The sequence below is a fragment of the Grampus griseus genome (genome assembly GCF_964374135.1).
Source record: "Grampus griseus genome assembly, chromosome: 9".
Lineage (NCBI taxonomy): Eukaryota > Metazoa > Chordata > Mammalia > Artiodactyla > Delphinidae > Grampus > Grampus griseus.
In genome coordinates this window covers 50,645,876-50,669,958 of record NC_139003.1, presented here as the reverse complement: position 1 = coordinate 50,669,958, position 24,083 = coordinate 50,645,876, and the positions used below count along the sequence as shown (strand labels likewise).

At 42.9% G+C, this 24,083-nt stretch overlaps 1 protein-coding gene across 4 annotated transcripts in view; it reads right to left on the bottom strand.

Moving 5' to 3' along the window:
* Positions 1–603: 603 nt before the first annotated feature.
* OSBPL3 (oxysterol binding protein like 3) overlaps positions 604–24,083 on the bottom strand; it is a gene marked incomplete at its 5' end in the record, with an annotated part of 87,283 nt that continues 63,803 nt past the window's right edge. For all 4 annotated transcript variants that reach the window (XM_082662097.1, XM_082662099.1, XM_082662098.1 and 1 more), the window contains 7 exons: positions 604–783; positions 3,990–4,112; positions 5,804–5,930; positions 9,444–9,588; positions 12,470–12,614; positions 14,258–14,336; positions 17,297–17,360. In XM_082662097.1, the coding sequence (XP_082518223.1) occupies positions 687–783; positions 3,990–4,112; positions 5,804–5,930; positions 9,444–9,588; positions 12,470–12,614; positions 14,258–14,336; positions 17,297–17,360 (780 nt within the window). In that variant the 3' untranslated portion in view covers positions 604–686. The remainder of the gene's footprint in view (positions 784–3,989; positions 4,113–5,803; positions 5,931–9,443; positions 9,589–12,469; positions 12,615–14,257; positions 14,337–17,296; positions 17,361–24,083) is intronic.

Sequence of the window (24,083 nt, the reverse complement as noted above, 5' to 3'; positions counted from 1 at the left end):
AATTTTTCTGAGTAACGGTACAATTTTGCACATAAGGCAATGAAACTATAGGGAGGGATGAGTTCGAATGCTTCCTCTTTGAGAAGCTGCCATCTCCATCTTATATAAAAACATACACCCCACTAATCGTATACCATTCCCCCAAGCACGAAAACGCAAATGCAAATATTCTTCAGACTCCAGTACCAGCAGAATTGTTCTTCGTGAGCAATTCAAAAGCTGTCTGAGGCAAAAAGCTATCTGAGCTACCACATTAAACCTGGGCAGCTTGCACACAGGTGAGTAACCCTTCCTATTCTTATTTCTTAACGCACCTGGGAAAGATGGATTTCTTTTTCCAACATAATTTTATAAGGCATACATTTAATTAGAATTTTCCTAACCTTTGGAAAATTAGTGTTAAAGCTTCTTTTTTAACCCACATGTTAACATTCAATCTTTCATTTTTATTAAATAGTTTATATATAAAAAGAAATCTCAAGGTGTTCTACACTCATATAAACAGTTGTGGTAACATTTGAAATTGTAAAGAAACCTACTGAAAAAAACATATACTTAAATACAACACTAAGCCAGGAAGCACAAGTGATTGTTCTAGGTGATGTTGCTTAAATATACAGACACAGGTTTGTGGCTTCAGAAAGCAAACACGGGAGAAGTACAAAGATGTATCGCTCTTTCCTCTTTTACCACAAGACGGGATGGTCCAGTTTGGAAAAACCAAGATCTTTCCTAAGTTCCAAATAGGTGCCACTGCTCACCCAAGAGTCATCGCTGGATTTCCTGTGAAAGTGAAAGAATTTGCTGAAGGCTCGTGACAAGACTGTCATAGTCTCTGTCTCCTTTTCACCCCGTTCCTCCCCCGCCCGCCCTCTCCAGCTTATCACTGGCACCTGCACCCCTGTCCCTGTGATCCAGTACTGGACCAGCGAGGGAGCGGGAAGCCTGGAAACCGTTTTGCTGCTTCTGACTTTGACTTCTCCAACTTAGAGGCTGTGAGAAATGGGTGCTTCTGAGAGAAGTGGGTGAGGGTAGAGTCTGTCGTACAGAAAACAGGGCTGGGATGACAGCCACCACCTGGGTATGGCCACGTAAAAGTTACAAATCAATCACGTTGTTCAAATCAAGTGATCAATTAACAGTAAAAAGGAAAGGAATTGGAAGGAATTGGAATCACAGCCTGGAGTGAACAGCCTTGGCTCACTATTCTATGCATAGATAATATATTACATAGATCCAAATTCAAAAGGTACCAAAGAGTGGAGAGCTGAACGTTTTCTTCCTACTCCCAGCCTCCCAGTTCTCTGCAGAGACAATGATCTTAGCAGCTTCACTCAGAGAAATTCCACGTGTGTGAGCGTGCACGCATGGACACTCACATTCCACTCCTCTCCTATTTTTCATTCAATGGTAGCCCTGGATGGTCTTCCACCCCTTGAGTTTTTTTGTTTTTTTTGCGGTACGCAGGCCTCTCACTGTTGTGGCCTCTCCCATTGCGGAGCACAGGCTCCGGACGTGCAGGCTCAACGGCCATGGCTCACGGGCCTAGCCGCTCTGCGGCATGTGGGATCTTCCCGGACCGGGGCACAAACCCACATCCCCTGCATTGGCAGGTGGACTCTCAACCACTGCGCCACCAGGGAAGCCTTGAGTTTATATGTATAACATATATATTAGAGATCCTTTTCCATTGTTACAATAAGGTCAGCAAACTACAGCCCAAGGGCCAAATCCAGCCTTCAGCCTATCTCTGTAATACCATTTTACTGGAACACATCATGCCCATTCATTTAAGTATTGTCTATGGCTGCTTTCACATTGCACAGCAGGGTTGAGTCATTACTACTGAGGGCTCATGGTCTGCAAAGCTAACAATATTCACCGTTTGCCCTTTGCAGGAGAAGTTCGGTGACTTTGGCAAAAAGGGCTTCCTTTTTTTCTTTTTAAACAGGTGCACGATAGTCCATTGTGGGGATGGACCATGATTTAACAAGTACCCTACTGGTGGGCACTGAGGATGTTATTTTCAACCTCTAGCTATTATAAACAAAACATATGTTATTTTGTATGTGCAAGAGATTAGTTATATTAAAAATTCCTACAAACTGAACTTCTGCGCACTTGTAATGTTGACTGATATTGTCATATGCTTTAGAAACAAAAGTGAGGAGTGCCTATTTTTCCACATTCTCAGGATCATAGATTTTTATCACAATTGTTTTTCTATTCCAATAAAGGGATGTGTTTAAAAATAAATCAATCTGCATATCAGATACTTTACTATGAAACAAAGACGACTATCGCTGCCAGAGCTGTAGTTTCCACTTGAAATTTCCAGTGATGTTTTCGTGGCTCCTCAGTGAGTGTCAACGGAAACGTCCAAGTCCCCATGCTCCTCTGTCATCTCTGCCAGCGTCTAATTGGAACAGTTCCCGGACTGCTACTGCTGAACAATTCTCACCTTTTCTCACAGTTTTACTTGCCACATCTAATACTCTGATAATTTTACAGACAATCAAGAGGAAAAAGAACTGCAGCTGTGTTCAGTCCTTGTCCATTCCAGACATAATTCTTACACGGTTGCAGTGACAGCCCAGATAACATTTTATATTTTGCATTTACATGTTAGTTCATTTCCCACAGAGCTCCACAGACTGTGTGAAGTCATTTTTGAGGTTTTTACATCAGATCAAGTTGATAAATCTCCTTATCTATCTCCTGAGACAGTTTGGTTATCCACAATTTTTAGTGATCCTAAAAATACTGTAATGAACCTCTTTAACAGATATTACCAAAATCAATTGATCAGTCTGTTAGTCTATCCATTCACCTATCCCTTGCGTTTATATAAAAAAAAATAATTTAAGGTGTCTTATTTTTTAGATGTTTAAATGAAGTTATGAATATTCTGGGATAAAACTCTGGCCTACTGATCTTCAATCACTCATATTCTGAGTTTGTGAAATGATCAAAATCCACATCAACTTTAGGGGAAAGGACATAATACTTTGGGGATAAAACATAACTTGTTGCTATTTTGATGTTTTGGAAATATATAATTTTATTGATGCAGCTGATAGATTAGTTGCTAAATCCTCCTAAACGTGTTTCTGTTGGCCATTAAAAAATAATAACAACCAAAACATCCCTGCAAACAACAACAAAATCCTGAAAAGAAGATTGGGAGGAATAGGTAGGGCAGGAGCTGGTTGCTTTTCTACCTGTGATTGTTCCATTGCTGATTTTTAAAAAAATGAACAAACTAAAAACCCCTAAAACCATATCAAGCCCTGGCCTGTAGTCAAGACAGCGAGGCCCCAGTCTGGGACATTCCACTGGGTCTCTCCACAGATCACCTATGTCCCCTGGGCCTTCGTTTCTTTGCAGTTAAAATAAAAGAGGGGGTGAAGGGCGGATGATCTCTGACGCCCCTTCTAAATCTTTCAGTCTGTTCTTAACGAGACCCTCCTAGCAAGCTATTTTAAAAATAATACTAAATGTTCCAAATCCAAGCCCCAGTATACTGGAACCTCTGCAATTCAAGAATTAGATTACTTGGAAGTTCTAGTTTGGTGAAGAACGGGGTGATAGCTAATTATCTCCATCACTGTGTAGAATCTACCCATTTGGGGGACCAACCTTAGACATGGCTTGAATAAGCTGGCCTGGTACTGGGAGCTGGGTGTGGTTGGTTTCGTTGCTTCTCCCACAAGCACTTACTGAGCACCTCTCTGCAAAGTCCTGGGAGAGGCCCTGGGAGAGACCAAGGAACGCAAAAAAGGAGGGCTGCGCGGGGCAGCCTGGGGGCAGTGTCCCCACAAAGTCGGGCCTTCACAGAGGAGGGATGTCACCACTCTGAAGCAGGAAAAGGGCCGAGAACACTCTCTCGTGGGGAGGGGACACCCCAGTCTGTTCTCTTCGCACCAGAAGCGTCAGGCGTCACCAGTGCCTGCCAACAATGACCCACACGACCCCAGCTGCACACATACCTGAAAAACCGCGGTTGGTGTTCCACCTTATTTTCTTCCAAGACCCGCCGCCTTTCTCTCTGCAGCTGTTCAATCCTCTGCTTTTGTATTTCGGCCTCTTCTAAGCTCCCTTCTTCTAGAAACCTGAGGCATTGAGGAAAAAGATAAAGGAATAGAACACCAAAGAAATGTGACAATCATTACTATTAGAACTGCATGTGTGCAACACTGGATATGCAGAATACTCTCCTATACATAAGCCCCCTCCTCAACCCTTAAAACATTATTTGCAGGTAATGAGGGACAGTATTGTGCTCTGAATTGGTGATACAGACATGGTTCAAAAAATTATACCTATGAAAAGGAATTTGGGGTAAAATCTCCCTCTCTCATTCCCGTCTCCAGTTCTACCTGTTTCCTCCCCATCCCACCCACGTTCACGTCCCCCACCGCAGGTAATCCACCGTTACCGGTTTCTGGTGCATCCTTCTAGAGCTTCCTGATTCGTATATAAACACACATTAATATACATTTTTACCCCTCCCTCCCTTTTAAGAACATAAACGGAAGCAGGCAACACATACTGTCCATAATTTGGTATCTTGTTTTGTTTTACTTTTTACTTAACCATATACCTTGGAGCTGATTCTTGGTAGTACACAGATCTTTTCACTTTTAATAAATATATAATATTCAATTGTGTGGCTACGCCTGCATTTATTTTAAACAATTCCCTATTGATAGACATTTGGGATGTTCCCAATTTTTTACATTAATTGTTAAAATTAATGCTGCAGTGAAGGACTGTATATATCTGTCATTTTGCACATGTGTTAGTATATCTCTCAGGAGACAGTTCTAGAAGTGGAATTGCTGGGTTAAAGTGTGAGTTTGTAATATATCTATTACCAAACTGCCCTTTATGGGGATTACAGCAATTCACGTTTCCACCAGCAATGTTACTGAAGTGCCTCTTCCCCGTGGCCTCAGAGTGCATCAAACTTTTGAGTCTTTGCCATCTGATAGGTAAAGAAATGGTATGACAGCGTGGTTTTAAAATTTTGTGGGTTTTTTTGAGTAAGACTGAGCATCTTTTCATATGTTTAAGGGCTACCTGCATTTCCTATTTTGTGAACTGTTCATTTCCCTATGTCTATTTTTCTTTTTAATGGATTGATCTTGATTTCTAGAACCAAGTCATGAAGTGAGCTGCAAGTATAGATTTCTCAGTCGTTAATCTTTTGACTCTGGGTATACATTTTATTTACTTTACCATGAAGAAGCGTGCTGGGTTTTTTAAAAATAAAGTCAAATTTTATCAATTTATTTTTTGCCTTCTTGGTTTTGAGTCTTAATTAAAAAGGCCTTAGGAGAGAGATTCTTCTTTCTGTTTTACAGAGTTGGAAACTGAGGCTGAGAAAGGTTAGAAGACTTAGCGTATGCGACACAGCTCGTCAGCAGCAAACCTAGGATCAGAAGTTAGATTTCAGTGCACCAAAATAAGTCAAATTCGAGGGGTGGGGAGCTGGATGCTTTTACTCTTTCAAATACAGAGTAAGTTTTTCTGATTGCTGTATGCAGTGAAACTCTTTAAAAAAAGACTTTTTTTTTTCCCATAGAAATGGGGTTCTACTGGTGAATAAAGGTCATGCCACACACAGATCTAAGCTGGGCTCCGTTCCTTCCACAAGATGGCTTAAAGTCTCCCTAGACGTCTGCTCTTGATGACAGAATCTCTCTCTCTTAGGCTCCTTTGGTGGCCTGGGAGATGTTACCAAGACTTTTTACAAAAAGTTTCACATCTCTGGAGATAAAGATCTGAAAAAAATCCTTACCTTTGGTCTGGCCTGAATCGAGTGTCAGTAGGTGGTAATAAAGACTTTAACAATGGATCCATTTCGTTTAATTCCAGTGCAAACTGTGTGAAGCCATAATATTGCTCATAGCCTTTTGGCATGGGATCTAAAGGAAAAAGAAATCATTCATCACTGACTTGCATTGCATTCACATCACATCTTAATTCCTTCACCTTTTTCATCTCAGACCAGCTACAATTTTTCTCTCTCGGCTCTAAACTCTTCCATTTCTATTAAAATATTCTGGCTCACAGAGAGGGGCTGAATTTTTCTCTATAAATTTTCTTCTCTATAAGCTTCCTGCTACCTACAAGCATAAGGCCTTCTTTGTGTGGTCCTATAGCAAATTTATTAAATACCAAGAAGTTTCTATAGAATTTAAGTTATAAAAATAATTTGTTACTAAAATAAACATGTTAAAAAGAACTCTAGGTCCACTTTCTCTGACTAACAAGACTTTCATTCTAGAGAATCGTTTTTCATTTAAGAGATGTCAAATTCTCCTGAAACTCTGTCTAGTACCTAGAATAGTGTTGGACCCATACCAAGAGGTCAATAAATATTATTATTATTATTTTTTTCTCTTGCTGTACGCGGGCCTCTCACCGCCGTGGAGCACAGGCTCCGGACGCACAGGCCCAGCGGCCACGGCTCACGGGCCCAGCCGCTCCGCGGCACGCGGGATCCTCCCAGACCGGGGCAAGAACCCGCGCCCCCCGCGTCGGCAGGCGGACTCCCAACCACTGCGCCACCAGGGAAGCCCAATAAATTTTATTCTTTACTTCCAGTCCTGCTCTTCTTTTCACCAATGCTTGGCCCCTCCAAATCTTACATATTTTAATTTTAAACCACCTCAGCAGAAGCCAGGAATAGAGATGGGATTATAATGGCAGAAGCACTGCCAGCTGGAACCAAAGGGGACAGAGAAAACGGGACTGAATGAAGCAAGGCTGCTGGACTACTGTTATTTTACAGATGGAACCAGAGAGCTACGCAGCTGCAAACATGCATTGCCTTCAAGAAAAGGGAGGAATGACTCTGAAGGTGATTCAGAGATCATTGGGCTGCCACTCCCACCACAGGCCCAGACTACACAGATTCAGGGGGCAAGGCTGCCACTACCTCTCAAATGGCAGGGCCGCTGTGCAGCTTCAACATGCCCGGCTGCCACCACCCAGAGCCTTGGGGGGCTTGGGAGCCAGGCAAAGTCCCAGTGGGCCCAGAGGGTGGGGCATCGAGCCAATGAGGATGATCTCCAGTTTTTAGACCAACAGCATTTGCCGTGCTAGGTCTTGGACTCACTTAGGACCTGTCATCCCTTTCTTCTTTCCTCTTTCTCCCTTTGGAACGGGAACGTCTATCCTATGCCCATCCCACCACTGTGTTTTGGAAGCACATTTTGGTTTCACAGGCTCACAGCTGGAGAGGATGAATCATACCTCAAATCTCACCTGTACCTGATTTAGATGATATTTGGATGAGACTTTGGACTTTAGAGTTGATGCAGGAATGAGTCAAGACTTCTGGGGCTGCCGGGGTGGAATACACACATTTTGCACGTAAGAAGGACATGATTTTGGGAGGCCAGGGGCGGAATGTTATGGACTGGATGTTTATGTTCTCTCGAAATTCATATGTTAAAGCCCCACCCCCAGAGTGCTGTCTTTGGAGATGAGGCCTCTGGAGTAACGAAGGTTAAATGGGGTCAGAAGGGTGGGCCCTGATCTGGCAGCCAAGCCACGAAGGAGATTCCCACCAGAATCCGAATTTGCCAGCACCCAGCCTCCAGAACTGTGAGCAAATGAATTTCCGCTGTTTAAGCCACCCAGTCTGTGGTGTTTGTTACAGTAGCCCAAGCAGATTAATGCAGGCGTATTGCCCTAACTTTAATTGTTAACTTTAATTTAATTGTTAAGTGCATAGCACATATCCTAATGCTTTAAGCCATTATGAAGGTTTGACTTCCTTCCCCCTTTTCCCCCCAGCTGCTTCAAACACCTAGCATCACTGTACACTCCCTAGGGGATGAATACAACTAAAAGTCAAGCTAAAAATACCCAAATTTACGTATTGGATAAATCAAATGTAGACTAATCCGATCCACTCGTAGCCTTAGCTCTAGCTGTCCACATATACAAATGCTTTCCACGAACTTTTCTGAAGACCCATTTTCTGAAGCTTCAGAAGTCCACTTTGTCTAATTCTAATTCTCTGTGGATCCTAAGCATAAAAATAATAGCAAACCTCCTACTATGCCTTCGAAAATCCATCCCAGTCTCCCAATCACCAGAGTGGAGACAGTGGTTTTTCTTGTAGACAGGCCAGGGATGCTCATAGCCAAGGCAGAGACACAAAGTCAGTGAATAACAACAACAGCAACTAGAATAACAGCTTACACACTGTTGTCAAGGTACTACTTTAACACCCAGAGCAGATGGTAGCTCTCATCTGTGATACATTCTTTAAGCAAAAGAGAGCAAGTGTCTCATTCATAAAATGCCATGCGTGCCTCTGAACCTCTGAAGCTTGGAAGGCGGCCATGGTGCCAAGTCATTCTAGCTTTGTGGCAACCTCTGCGACGGTGGAAGATGTGGCTGCTACCCGTTGAAAGAGACATTGTTGCTTGCCCACTCTACAGTCATCTCCCTTTCTTGCTAATGGCAAACTCATCTGTTTGGGTGTCACTGTATACTCCCTAGGGGATGAATCTAAACTCATGTGACTCTCTCCGGCCGACCCAGTTGCCCAGGATCGGTTAAGGGATGGGTTTGGACCCACTCCAGGTTGATGAGATATGAAGACACATTTGCTGCAGGATCCTAGGAAATATTTCATTCCTGAGAAAAGACAGTTACAACTGAAGAAAGCTCTTCTGTCCTCCCTTCTCCCCTGCTTAGTGAGCTGTCACAGGGGGAATACGATATTGAATCGAGGCAACCATTTTGCATCCATGGGAAGAAACATCACCGCCATATTGGAAGTGGCAGATGGGCCCTCAATGACCTGTGTTCTTGACACAGGTAACCTGCCTGTGTAACAACCCTGGGGCCACCCCCTGCCATTTGTTGTTAAGTGCATAGCACATATCCTAATGCTTTAAGCCATTATGAAGGTTTGACTTCCTTCCCCCTTTTCCCCTCAGCTGCTTCAAGCACTTAGCATCCTTCTAGAATTACAGGAGAGACTGGAGTGGCTTATGGTATTGGGAGAGTCTAGGGGACCCCCTAACTCTTGTAGGTCATTCTACTTTTCCAGTAAGAATTTTCCCTTTATCTTTACTCTAGAATGACTTCTTGTACCTCACTGATACTCCTTCATAGTGCCCAGTATAGGCGAAGGAATGATGTGTGTTGACTGGAAGACACAGTGACCACGGATTAGCAATGGCTTCGTTCTGGGATTAAGAACCCAGGACCTATCAACCCAACAGAGGTATTGTTAAGCTTGAGGATGAGTCTGAGATATAACTAGGTGAATGAAAGATGGGCCAGTAGCTCCAACATAGTTCAAAGCAGGTAGAGGCTAGATACACCGAATGGACACTGACGCCCACCCACGTGCGGTTCCTCTGGCCATGTCCCGCCTCCTTTTGCTTGGGGCTGATTAACCAGATACTAACTCGCTCTCCAGATACACGTGGATGAGGAAGAACCACCGCAATAGATGCTCTCATGCCATTTCCCAAATAGCCGATGCACTGCTTTTCCACTCTTGTCAAATACTGTACCTTCAATCTCATGGGCATTAGTGCTCCAGTATTTTGCCTAGGAGTCAAATGAGAGTCATCTGTTTAGTGTTTTGGCGTCAATTTATTACAGATATTAAGAGAAAACAAAAGAGGAGAGAAAAAGTACCATATGAATGATTCTATGCTACATATGGTTTGCTGGTTCTGTTTTCTTTTTTAATCATACTTTTAATTATTTAATGAAAAGTAAAAAGCTAGCACTTTATTTACAGTTTGTAACTCAACCACCAACATTTGTGTAAGACACAATTTTTTTCGACTTTCACTACATGCATAGTAGAAAGGAAAGGCTCAGTTCTCATACATCCACCAAGCAGGGGCTGGCCCTTAGCACCCCCTCCGGAACAGCTATTTCCTGGCTGTCACTGGGGCTCTGACTACTGTAGTTTAAAAGAAATGTAACTCATGTAATTTTTTCTCTGAAGGAACTAGACAATCCTTTGTAAACCAACAAATTTTTTAACCAAGTTTGTAAACCAATCAATTTTCTGTTCCTCCTATTAGTTCTCCCCACCTCCCCCAAACCAGATCTGTTCACCTAACTTATAGGAACCTTATACAACCCGTATTCCCACTATGAATTGGTCCTGGTCTGAGACCAGCTCATCTTGGCTCAGCCTTGTGTGTTTTACATATACAGTACCACACTGCAGCCAGCAGAGGGAGCTCTAACTCCCTAGTGTTGATTTTAAACTTCTCCCAATTACATGGCTGCCCAAAAAATCTCTGCAAAAGACCAGAAGGCATTACTCCATAAATCAAAAAATCCTACTACTATTTTCAGCCAAAAAAGAATCCACATTTGGAAACCAATAAAGTTGAGTGACATTTCCAGGCCATATCTGGTAGACTGGCTTCCCCATTCCAACCAAGTCTGTGGTAAAAATGGGAGGAAGGGCAGAGTACAGCAGTACCCCAGAGCTGAATCAGAAAGGTAACAGTGAGTTCTCTAGTCATGTAAAGATGGGGGACAGGGAAACAAACACGGTCCAGGCTCTTCAGTTTATTCTAAAGCAGGAGTCAGATTTCCTCTTTAAAGATATTTGCCAACAAGTCCAATGATGGGAAGCCACAGAGGGAGGCAGTCACGTTCCACAGGCAACGGCTGCCTCTGCTTTCAGATTCTCTTTCAACACCAGAGGTACGTCTAGTGTTCTAATTCTGTTCGTCTCTCATCACTATGAAAATTTGTTCCCTGGTCCTCAGTGGACGAGTACCAAGTGGTTGGTAGAAATGGGAGTGGAGCACACTTCTGTGGGGAAAATTCTGAAAACAAGGCGGCTCTCACCTGGATATCTATCTATCTATCTATCTATCTATCTATCTATCTATCTATCTATCTATCTATCTATCTCCCAGTTATTTATGTCCCTGCTCCAGGTGGCCTTTGCTTCTTTTTGTAGAGAGCTTAGATGAAGCTTTCACGGCAGGGTCATTTGTATTTTTCGCCAAATCACTACCAGCTTTATGTCTCTCTACAACCCAGTTTGACTTATAGGATATAATAAAGACCCCCATCCACCTCTCCATAATGTCCCCCACCTGCTACAGGTGGTGCAGAGAGGTACCGTGTGAAATTCCACAGTTAGAACCTAATCTCTTGGCTTATGATTTTGATCTTAATTAAATGCAAATATTCCTTGAGGAAGGTAGCACTTTAAGGCCATTTTGTATACATGAGAATTTTAAGGACAAGAGGGAATTTCAGGAGGAAGAGAAGCTGGGGAGAGGGCTCAAATCAAGGAATTTGGAAAGCTGGAAAGGTAAGCAGACTATTCCAGGCTCTCTGCCCCAGCAGAATCTGTGAATGTTCATGAGCCTCTGCTGTGTGCTGGGCACCACTGCCAGGCATTGGCCACAGCAGTGGGCAAGACAGACCAGGCTTCTGCTTTTCTGGAGTCAGGAATGGCAAGGAGGGTGTGGGGCAGAGAAATAAGCAAGTAAAGCAACAGCGAGCAAGCTAACTGCAGATGGTGATGAACATTGAAGAAAATGGGGTACGATAGAGGGTGACTAACAAGGTGGATGGAAGGATCTGGGGAGAGGGGCCCGAGCAGAAGGAAATGGAGAGAGAAAAAGAAGGACAGTGCAGCTCGAGGATGGTGAGCAAGAAAGGGAACGAGGGGTGGCAGGAGTTGAGGTTGGAGAAGAATGAGGGTGGGGTGTGTGTGTGTGTGTGTGAGTGAGGGGTGGTGGGGGTGAGGAGTGCAGACTCTGAGGAGTGCAGACTCTGCAGGCTTTTGCTGAGAAAGATGGAAATTGTCAGAGGATTTTGGTCAAATATGGCATGACTTGCATTTTTAAAAATTGTGGTAAAACATATATAACATAATGTTTACTGTTTTAACCATTTCTAAGTGTATAATGGAGTGGCTTTAAGTACATTCACAATGTTGTGTAACCATTGCCTTATATATCTCCAGAACTTTTCATCTTCCCAAACTGAAACTCTGTACCCATTAAGTAATGACTCCCCATTCCCTCCAGTCCCCAGCCCTTGGCAACCACCATTCTACTTTGTCTTTACGGATGCGGCTGCTCCAGGTACCTTACATAAATGGAATCATATCTGTCCTTTTGTGTCTGGCTTATTTCACTTAGCATAATGTGTTCAAGGCTCATCCGTACTGTAACATGATGACATGTTTCAACAGGGTCCCTCTGGCTGCCACACTGAAGACAGACCATAGGGGAATAAAGGCGGAAGGAAGGAGGCCAGGAGGGGCCATGGCCCTGGTCCAGGTGAGAGAGGTGGGGCTGGGACCAGGGAGCACCTGGCATTGCTTGTCTACTGGCACAAAAGCGAAGGTGAAAAACTTCCCAAGACACCCTGTGCCCTGAGGCCCAGCTCTGCCGAGGCCTGTCCAGCGCCAGAGCTCACAGGCCACCCAGGTTACCTTTATAAAGTTCACTTTGCAGTGGCAGGAATCATCATTCACGTTCTTGATAACAATCTCTCCATAGTGCTCGATCCACCTCTGCCCACTTAAGATGTTATGGATGCAAGAGGTCACTTTGTTCCACTCAAAATGATCTCCAAAACTAAAGGAAGAAAAAGTGAAAGTAACAACTACCAGAGCAGCCAGCAGCTAATGCGAAGGAGCACTGCTGCTTAAAAAACAAGTCCTGTAATGAATTACTCATTCCTTCATTAATGGAGCCAACACCGACTGAGCCGTGCTGGGCAGTCTAAGAGCTTTCACCCTCTCAGGAGGCTGGGAGGTGGGTGAAGGTCAGACCCAGGAGGCTGCCAGAGGCTCCACTAGAAGCTGGAGGTCTCCTGGAACAACCCACTCTGTCCTGTGCCAGAGGAGACGTGTCGAAAGTCACCGAACTATGAAAGGAGAGTGGCAAGGGGAGGGTAGAGAGGTTTTCCACAATGTGCTCTCTACACACATACATATATGTGCACACACACGAATGTGTACATACAGGCACACACATGCACATATATACTTATGTATATACACGTGTAGGTGTGTATATTTAGGCACATATGTATACAGGCAGATCTCGCTTTACTGCGCTCTTTACAAGTTGAAGGTCTGTGGCAACCCTGTGTAGAGCAAGTCTATTGGCAGCATTTTTCCAACAGCATCTGCTCCCTTCATGTCTATGAAGTATATAAAACATAACTTTCATAAGCAATGGGAACCCAAAAAATTCATGTGGCTCACTATATTGTAATATTTGCTTTATTGCAGTGGTCTAGAACCAAACCCGCAATATCTCTGAGGTGTGTCTGTATACATACACACACACATATATATTTTACATATTACTCTTAAGATACATATATCTTAAATCTTTTACAATGAGAAGGTATTCAGATATGACTTATGGAGTTAAATAATAATTATGAGGATAATGGTAACAAGACCAAACACTTAAATGACACATAATATGGGCCAATTACTATTTTTTTTTTTTTGCAGTATGCGGGCCTCTCACTGTTGTGGCCTCTCCCGTTGCAGAGCACAGGCTCCGGACGGCAGGCTCAGCGGCCATGGCTCACGGGCCCAGCCGCTCCGTGGCATGTGGGATCTTCCCGGACCGGGGCACGAACCCATGTCCCCTGCATTGGCAGGCGGGCTCCCAACCACTGCGCCACCAGGGAAGCCCGCCAATTACTATTTTAAGTGCTTTCCGTATCTGCTTAACCTTCGCAACAGTCTTATGAAGTAGATGGTTCATTATCCCTGTTTCATAGATGAGAGAACTGGTGATCAGAAAGGTTAAGTAACCTGCCCAAGGATTTGCAACTAGTAAGTAATGGTGTGAGCACAGGAGTCCCAGTAGCCCCGTTCCAGAGGCCATAATGATTACCATTTCGCTTTATGAATAAGTATCAATAATCCCTGAAGATCAAGGCCATAGCTTTCTTTAAAAATTTTTTTGACAGCGAGGCAGGACAACGGTGCTAAAGAAATATTATCATTCTTAATTGTGTCAGAAAGTAGAAATGTATTTTTTAAAGCCCCTACTTGGGAACTTTGGTGTCCAGGAAGCATTTCCATTAGAGAGAACAAAAATGTGAGACTGTCAAAATGAAGAACATTTGAAGCTACTGTCAAACACATTAACAGAAAAAAACACACTCAGCACCACGGGGGACAATGGGAATCCTGTTCCTAAACTTCGGCCCTAAATTCTATAAAGTTCCTAACCACAGAAGGAGAACTTACGCTGGCAGAGTCACATGGGTTGTGCCAATGGGAACAATTTCCATGGATTTGCCCCAGAATTTGTTCTTCCATCTCATGTCTGAAATGAAATAATACCAAATATTACATATTTAGCAGGAGAGCTAGGTAGATCAAAGCATTCTTAGGCTGGATAAATGATCAACCACAATACAGGACAATCTCTTCATAATAAAATTCATTATTATTCAATATAAGTAGCAACTGAGTACCTGGAACAGAATCAGAGAAACTAAAATTATAAAGTCCCTCCCTTGGAAGAACTCACAGTGGGAAAGGCATACAGAAGTGAAAACGAGTAAGGCCCCCTAGAGAGGCACGGGCCGTAACTGGGTATGTTGTAAGGTGAAATGGAACCAGAGAAGGAAAGCCCAACATGCTTGGGGAAGGCATCAGAAGAGGCTTGTCTAAAGAGGCCGCTTAAACTGGGCTTGAAGAATAAACAGTTCACTAGGCAGAGAAAAAGCAGTTTAAGGCAGAAGACATGAGAAGACACGAGAGAACAGGGTGTGGTTCTGTCCTCTGGGTCTCAGACTGTTTAGAGAGAAGAGTAGAAAAACAGCTTGAGTGCAAAAAATAGCGGGCTCTACAAGCTTGGCTAAGAAGTCTGATTTGGGTGCACTGGGGGAAACGAGGTTTTGTTTAGACAGAGAATTGATGTGATGAGATACAGACTTTGCCAAGATAATTGGCAGCAGTATGGAGAATGGAACAGGAGCAGGAGAGATGAGAAGCAGGTGACCTGTATGCTCAAGGGATAAATGAGGATGAAGTGAACCAGGACAGGGGTGGTAGGGATGGAGTAGAAGGGAATGATCCTGGAATCATTAAAGAAGCAGAGATAAAACTGGGTGACAAATTAGATGCTGATTGTGAAAGACGGGGAGAATTTGTGGATGATCTCAGATTCTTCCAACTTGCATGAATGATAGTGCCATCAGAGAGACAGGGAATAGAAAAAGAAGGGCAGAGGCAGACGATCCCTCTGGCTGCTGGGTGACAATACACAGACCATAGGGGAGCAAAGGTGAATGCAGGGAGGACAGTAGGGGGTCATTGGCCATGGTCCAGGAGAGAGGTGGGCTGGGACCAGGAAGCTCCTGGGAACATATTACATGATTCTATTTATATGACATGTCCGGACTAGGCAAATCTATAGGGACAGAAAGAAGATCCGTGGTTGCCTAAGGATGGAAGAGCTTGACAGAAATTGGAAGGTGGGGGGTGGGGGTGGGGGGGAGCCACTAAAAGGTGGGAAAAGAGGTTTCTTTTTGGAGTGATGAAAATGTTCTAAAATTGATTGTAGTGATGATTGTACAGCTCTGTGAATACATGAAAAACCACTGACTTGTACCTTTTAATTAGGTGAGTTGTATAGCCTATAAATTATATCTCAATAAGCTGTTACCCCCCAAAAGATAATTGGTTGTTTAAAGCAAATTAGTAACAATGTATGACAGGGTTTATAACATATGTAAGTAAAATGTTTGTCCACAATAGCAAACGTTGGGGAAGGGGAAATAGAAGTACACTCTTGTAAGCTGCCTTTGCTATATGTTAAGTAGCATAATATCACTTGAAAGGAGACTGTGATATGTTAAAGATATATAATATGAATCCTAAAGTAACAACTAAAAAATGGAACAAAGAAGTACAGCTAATAAGGCAACAAAGGATATACAATGGAATCACAGAAAATAATTAATCCAAAAGAACGTAAAAAAAGAAGAAAAGGGGAACAAAGAACAGATGCAACAAACAGAAAACAAATAACAAGAGGCCAAATTTGAAACCAACTATGTTGATAATCACAATAAATGTAAGTGATCTAAACAACCTAATCAAAAGGCAGGAAAATGTCAAAGTGGATAAAAAAAAGCAAGATTTGGTAGTCGTGGGCTTATGGAGACACGGGATTGCCCAGGAAGAAGCTGATGAAGAAGAAGCAAAGGGAGTGGAGGAGAAAACTCTGATTGATGTAAGGAGCACACAGGAAGTACTTGAAGAAGACCCCTCCCATTACCTAATACCTAACTTAAAAAAATAATAATAAAGTGCTAACAAGGTCAATGACACAGCAATTAGGAGGTTAGATATCTTATGGGAATTATTTCCAGAGGGTTTCGGTGAAAGAGACGTCTCCAGTCAAGCTTCAATTTTAAACTTTAGTAGCAAAGACTCAGAAAGGAAACCATGGTACTTGTAACCTAAACTGGTAATATTGCGTCCACAGAGAGAAACTGGATGGCTACGAACTGGAATGGGGGAAGGAAATTTTTTCACAAAATACTCTTTCTCATCTTTTAAATTTTATAGATGCATTAAAAAAAAGGCAGTGTGGCATATCAGGTGTTAACCAGTTAGCAGAGAAGAATCTTAAAAAACTGACATGTGCTCATTGTTCTAAAACCTGGGATGCTCAAACTTTCTTTCTATAGCACCTTCTGACTTTGGAATAAATAACTTAACAAAATTAATTAATCCATTTAGGAAATATTTGCAGCCTTATTTATTCTTCAGAGCAAGCCATCCCTTCCCAAATTCAAAATATAATAAACTGAATACAGGAACAACCCCAAACTGAAAAAAAAAGTCAGCAATGTAAAATTTCAGAAATAAAATTTAAAGCTTCAAAAGCAAAAGAACCGTCTGCTGTCTAGAATCTGATAAATAACCGTAAATATTTAATGTCTTGAAATACATGAGGCATTTCAAATGGCCACGGAATGTGATAAAGGAAAAATTGTAGCAATAAACCATGGTGGTGGCCCAGACAAAGACTGAGGATTTTGAAAGAAGAGAACAACTAAGTTATCCTCCAGAATCTTGAATTTTGAAGTCGACAAACGGCAGTTATTGTTCAGAGGTGAGAGGCAAGAACAACAAGTGGTACAGTTGCTTCCAATGAGGCCCAAGTCCAGGGCCCACTTTTGACCTTAACAAGCGTTTACAGTAGTTCCTGAATGAAATAAATTATACCATTACACAAAAGGACAGAAGTCAAATATACGAGCACATTACCTTGCCAGAAAACAAAATTTCCAGACTCAGCGTGACATGCAGAAATAGGTGGATGGTGGCTGACCTGATGGAAACAAAGGCGAAGAAACAAACAATTAACTTTTGTGTCTCACGAAATCCATTCTTTCTCCCTTGCACTGAGATGTAATACGATTGCAGCGTCGAACGGAACGGAAACTTGTTTAGTTTCCCTTCAATAAGTCTGTCCTCAAGAGGGTGCTCCTGACATAGTCAGCTCTGTCTTGCTCAAATATGTCAGGAAAAAGCCTGTGAATGGAAGCCTCCAGAAGCCTGGGGAAAAAGCAGCCGAGTGGTGAGTGATGAGGGTAGAGACGTGTTTTGAAAGACATGAAAACAAAAGCAGAGATGCAAACACTGCCCACTTATAAATCATCTAATCTGACGTTAGCTGCCAAGGTCAAAATCAATGCTATTCTGAAAGGACCCACAAATGTTTTAATTAAGATGTCAAACAGTCGAACCTAGTTACGTAAATATTCCTAAGCAACACACAAATGCTCTTTGGCTCAGCAGATTTTACTCTTTTGAAAACTCTGCATCACATAGTCCAGCCACTTTTTATTAAATCACTGACGAGAAGACGAATCCAAGATAGTTTTTTTAAAAAAAGAATGTTTTTATAAAAAAAAAAGAGCTAAACAATTATGGAAGAAATGTTAGTCAACTGCTAAGAAAAAATTTTTGTTCATAAAAATATCTTGAGTGAATATGCAAATTACATTGTAGAAAAGAGAGTCCCGTGTAACAGAGACTGTAGCTCATTTCCCTGCCTTTTATCACTGAGGTCATTACTTCTGTTTTATTCACTAATGAAGAAGCTAAAGAGAAAAGCCTTCTCAGTTAATTTCCTCATTATCTCAGTAACAGGAAAGGCACGAGAGCAGTACATGTGCTGTTACCATAATTCGGTATTAGTAAAACCAGAGTAATGCTGCTAGCGGCGTTTACAGAAATTTCTCTGACTTAGCTGGTTCTTGGCAAAGGTATCTTACATTTAGGGCATTTGGGCCAAAGCCAGCATATTACACATGAGGAGACTGAAACTAGAAAGACTAAGTAACAGTAACGTTTCCCAGACACACTGATAGGGAAGAAGTAGAGGTAAACCCCAGCATTTTTGGTTTACAGATGGTTTTCAAAAAAGTTTCACACAAAAAAATTCTTAAGCAGCCACACCCTGTTTTCAAACATATCTTATCAAGAACTCAGTATACTCAGAACCCGGTTGAGGTGAACAGGTGTGGCAGGAAGTGGGGATGACCAATCCACAACCACTCGCCTTGCTCTGGACCCTGGACTGCAGTGAACACGGAACACAGTTTAAGAACCACTTCTGTGGCCCTCCTCCAGGTGGAGAACGGCAGGGACAGGATCATCGTGAGTGACACCACACACACGTTCAACTGATGGGAGTGCAATGGTACCAGCCTGGCTCGGAGAAAAGCAGGGACAAAGATGTCAACAGGGCAGGCATCTTTCAGGTCTTGATGAACATAAAACCCAGATCCAATATGAGGTGGGAGGTGCACATTTACCGTCCCCTGATGGTCTTAATTCTCAGAGGCCTCTTGAGAATGTGAGCCCCCTCCCCGTGCCTATGTGCTTTTCAGCTCAAACACTGACTTAGAAACCTCACTCCTAAAATGCAACTCTCTGCTTTCCTTCATCTTCTTCTTTTTCAGTCCAACCCCCTGCAGATACTTTGTATCACAAACCGCTACACCCGTTTTCTCTTCTTTTCCCACTAGCTCTCAACAAAAACAGCGGAGTTAACTTTTAAACCTCAGGATCGTATAAAACTAAACTAGGGCAAGACAACACCAACCCCTCACTTCTTCACTCTACCTGCCCTATCCACCCCCGAGTGGAGGGAGAGGAGCTATGGAATGTTCCCCTGTCCCACAACGTAGGCATATTTTAAAGTAGATTATTATAAAGTAGATCATATTCATTCCCACTGAAATTATATAGTAAAAAATGCAAAGACCACAGCCTTTATCAAGAATTTGGCATTTTATAAGTCTGGCTAAATATAAACATCAAAGCAAAATACAATATATAAAAACTATAAACTCTTCTGTAATAATTTAAAATCCCATAATACAAGGATAAATATACTGTCCATATGAATTATAAAAGCAAGCCTATCATACCATAAAGTATACATATGTCCCATAAAATGCTAATTTGACCTTTTTTTTTTTTGCGTTACGCGGGCCTCTCACTGCTGTGGCCTCTCCCGTTGCGGAGCACAGGCTCCGGACGCGCAGGCCCAGCGGCCATCTTCCCGGACCGGGGCACGAACCCGTGTCCCTGCATCAGCAGGCGGACTCTCAACCACTGCACCACCAGGGAAGCCCTAATTCGACCTTTTTCTTTTTTTTAATTTGACCTTTTAAAATGATTGTGTCAGATTAATGCATCAATGCTTAGCAAAGTGCCTTTAGATGGGGTCCAAGGGCTGTTTTCTGAATGCATTAATCTCAACATGGAAATATCAGTGATTTGGCTTCTTTCTTTCTGGCTTAAAAAGGCCTTTGGGAGTGATTTATTTGGTGCACATGGCTTTTCAGAAGTTTACAAAGCTTTCCAGGGAAATTAAGTTGATGCCTTATTTTTCTTTGATATATTTCCTCACAACAGGTTATTTATTCATGAAACATTTCTGAAGCCTCTGCCATGTGCTGCATGAGTTTCAGAGAGTGAGGGAGAGCTTCTGAAGTCCCACAGATCTAGAACCGAACTGCAATATCATCTACTGGCTGTACGACCTTGAGTGTGTTTTAAAACCCTCTGGGCCCCAATTACCTCATCTGCAAAATAGCGCTAGTACCACTGACTTTGCAAACCCAAAAAGATAACACATGGAAAGTGCCAGGATCATATGCTGGTATGGAGTAAGCAGAGATTAAATTTTAACTTTGTGTCATGAGTGGTATTTCCACTTAGCTCTCACGGTCACCTTGTGTCTTCATTACCCTTATTTTATAAATTAGGAAACGGGTTCTTTCCAGTGAAGAGCCTGCCCAGTGTTACACAGTTAATCAGTGATGAGGGTAGTGTTTTAAACCCAGGTCCTCAGACTTCAAATCCAATGCTGTTTCCTGCGATGCCTCAGCTGCTCCTCAATGACTGCTCTCAAAGTTGGGCTCTGGTCCCTCCCCAGAGCCTCGGCACACCATTAAGGTCCCATCTCATGGATACTTGGAGAAGGAATCTTCTGAGTCTGACCTTTCCAACCTCTCTCTCATTTATTTCTTTGTAGAATGAGGTCTGAGAATCCCTCTGGCTTCAAAATGCTATCATTCTAACATCTGTTTTCTTTGAATCCTAACATCAGAGGCGGCAGTGGATGCCAGCCAACTGGAGAAGATTCTGTTAAGTCTTTGATTAATTTTAATACCCATGGAAAGGGGGTAATACACAGTTAATCATTTAATCTTTGTTGATGGTAATCTCTCTAAAATCTACCGGAATAGAGAATAATGTGCACAATCGAACCTGTGTTTGCTAGTACGGGATTTGGTTGAGTTTCTCTTCTCATTACATTGTAACCCAGGCATAGAAAGGCACTAGATTTTGAGTCTGAACTGATTCAGCCCCGCAGTAGACGCTGTCTGTTAGTCTGCTAGCTAAAGCCACTTTAGACTAGTTTTTTAGTATCTCTCTCCATCACTTCCTCTCCATTCCAATCAAATAAGAGCAATTTCTGACTGGTAAGGATTCTCAAACATTCAGGAAATTAGTTTACATGGTTTTTATTGTGCAAATATATATATGTATCTTTTTTCTACAATCCCAGAGTCAATGAGTTCCCATGGTAGTTAAGAATTCTTGTAATTTATTTGTGTATCTGAGGTCTTTCTTCACCCTGACCTAATCATTTGTGATAGATGCTTTGAGAATGCACTTTATATGAGGTGGGTGGTAAGGAGAGGAGAATATGGGTCAAGAGTGCATTCAATATGTGTGTATTTTGTAGGTTTTTCTTCTTCAGATTTAGAAAAATAAACCCTTAAATACATCAATTCTGCAGCTCTCCAGAGGCATAACTATAGAGTCCTCCTAGTTCTGGACGCGTCTCTAACCATGAAGCCCTGCTCGTGGAAAAGAGAACAAGTGGCAGGTCAAAAATCACCCATGGAGGGGACCAAGGCATTCATCAAACATTTGCTGATTGCCTGTGATGTATCAGGCACTGTCTTAGTCACTGTGGATACAATGAGAAACAAAAGAAACAAAAATCTTTACCCTCCTGGAGTTTACATTTTAGTGCAGAAGTAGGTGAGACAGACTATTAAACAAATAAGCACATAATCTGTCAGTAGTAAAGGAGAATAAAGCAAGGATGAGGATGGAGGATGGCAGATGGTCAGTGGAAGTATCATATCAGACAGGGTGGTTGGGGCAGGACTCTGTGATAGAAACCTCTGAGGCTAAGAGAAATAAGGCAGTTAACCACATGGATAGCTGGGGGAAGTATGTCTAGATCAGAGGACACAGCCACTACCCAGGGCTGACAAATGCCTGATATGTTTTAGGAGAAGCAAAAAGGCCAGCATGGGGCTTCCCTGGTGGCGCAGTGGTTGAGAGTCCGCCTGCCGATGCAGGGGACACGGGGTCGTGCCCCGGTCCGGGAGGATCCCACATGCCGCGGAGCAGCTGGGCCCGTGAGCCATGGCCGCTGAGCCTGTGCATCCGGAGCCTCTGCTCCTCAACGGGAGAGGCCACAGCAGTGAGAGGCCCGTGTACGGCAAAAAAAAAAAAAAAAAAAAAAAAAGGCCAGCATGGCTAAAGCTAAATGAGTCAAAGTGGAAGGAGTCATGATATCTGGGGGTGGCATATCGCAGGGCTTTGTGGGCCATAGCCAGGACTTGGGATTTGATCCCAAGTGACTGGGGAAATCGTGAGAGCAATCACTCTGGCTGCTGAGTGCAGAATTGGCTATGGAAACAAGAGACCAGTTGATGAGTCTATCGCAACAAGCCCAGTCATTGATGCCGATGGCTTGGGCTTGGTGGCCAGCACCAGTGGGGTGGCAGTGAAAATGGCTGGTTTTGGAAGGAAGATCCTAGGATTTGCTGATGAATAGGACGTGGATTATAAGAGAAAGCTATTAAGGAGGATGCCAAGGATACTGGCCTGATTTTGGGGAAAATACAGTTGCCAATTATTTTCTCTTCCCCTAAGTTCAGAGTTAAGCACTTATTTGATAAATACATGGTTTCTTAAAAAAAACAAAAAACCAAAAACTACATTAAGTAATGACTTGACCTAGAAATGCAGAAGCACTGGTTTAGTCACCTTACAGTTGACTTATTGCTTATTTTATTTGAACAGCTTGAATTTCTCCTGATAATGTCTTTAAACAAGCTGCCACTTTAATCAGAAGTAAATAACCCTGCCTACTAGTAGATGAAAGAACTATTCAGACGGGTGATGTGGGTGTGCAACGGGGTGGGGGTGGGGGAGTGATAAGTAGGGTATTTTTAAATCCAGCCAAGAATGTTCAGAGTTCTGATGAGTAACAGAAAAGGAAGAAGGGCTGAACCCATGAAGCAAAAGATAAAAGACTTCAATTGAATCTCTTACATTTTAGTAACTCAATAACTTTGCTCAGCTTTGCTGCCAGAAACTCAACAGTAGTGGCTGGGTGGGTAAATGGTGAAGATGGCTTGAGCAGTGACCTGACAACTGAAGTTCCAGGTAATTAGGAAAAGCCACTTTTAGACAATAGCTTAACTGCTTATCCTTTATAGACACCAACTTCTGTACTTTTGTTCCCAAAGGTACAAAACAGAGAAGCGAAGCAAACTGAAATGAGTTTTCTGACCCGTCCAGTCCCTGATGAAGCTCCGACCCAGGCTGCCCGAGAACCAAGAATCCTGCCAGCAGGATCCTCGGTCCCTGACAAGGCAAAGGAAGTCCGTTCCTTCTGGATTCCCTTGGAAAAAAAGGAAACTCCTCCCCTGAGAAGGTGGAACAGTCAGAGGTTAGCACATATGACGGGAATGTTTATGATTGATTCCTGAATATTCCTTGTTCACAAAGGCCACTGCCCAGCCCACAACGGGAGTTGAGAACAAAGCCCTACGTGAGTTTGGAGGATGAAAGGTTTATGTGACAATGAGAGGCAAAACCCCATAGTCTGAACAGTGTACAAAAGGCTGTTTTCACATCGGCAGCTGGTGACTCCGGCAGCTCTGAGCACTAAACCCACACAAGAGACACCAAAAAAAAGGTGAGGGAGAGAGGATGCTGGAATAGAAACAGAGGGTGCAGCTGAGGGCCACTGGAAGGTGCCGATGGGCCTAGGCGTCGGTTTCCTCACCTGTAACTGATCCTCACCCCACTTGCCACACAGGGGTATTGTGAAGATCAAATAAGGTCCTGCGCAAGTTTGAAAAGCAAAAAGCACCCTGCAAGCATAATACTAGTTAACTGACAGGAGGAAAACTTGAACAGCAAATGCTTTATCTCGTTTCTGACCGCACGAGTCATTTTGCTCCTGCATTTTTGGGTCTTCTGCATGAGATACAAGGTAAAGGGGGCAAGCTTCCACATAGCTGAACTCTGCGCAGTAGTACTTACTTCAACTTCCTTAATCACCGACGACTCCAAACATCCCCATACCCACCAAAACCGCAAACCACAAAACCTAAGGGCTTGGAGGAAAGGGATGGACATCACTTTCCAAATCACCTGACTCTGCTGTCTAGAAAACTCAGTAGAAAAGCTGAGTTAGCTTTGTTTCTTTCCAGGTCCT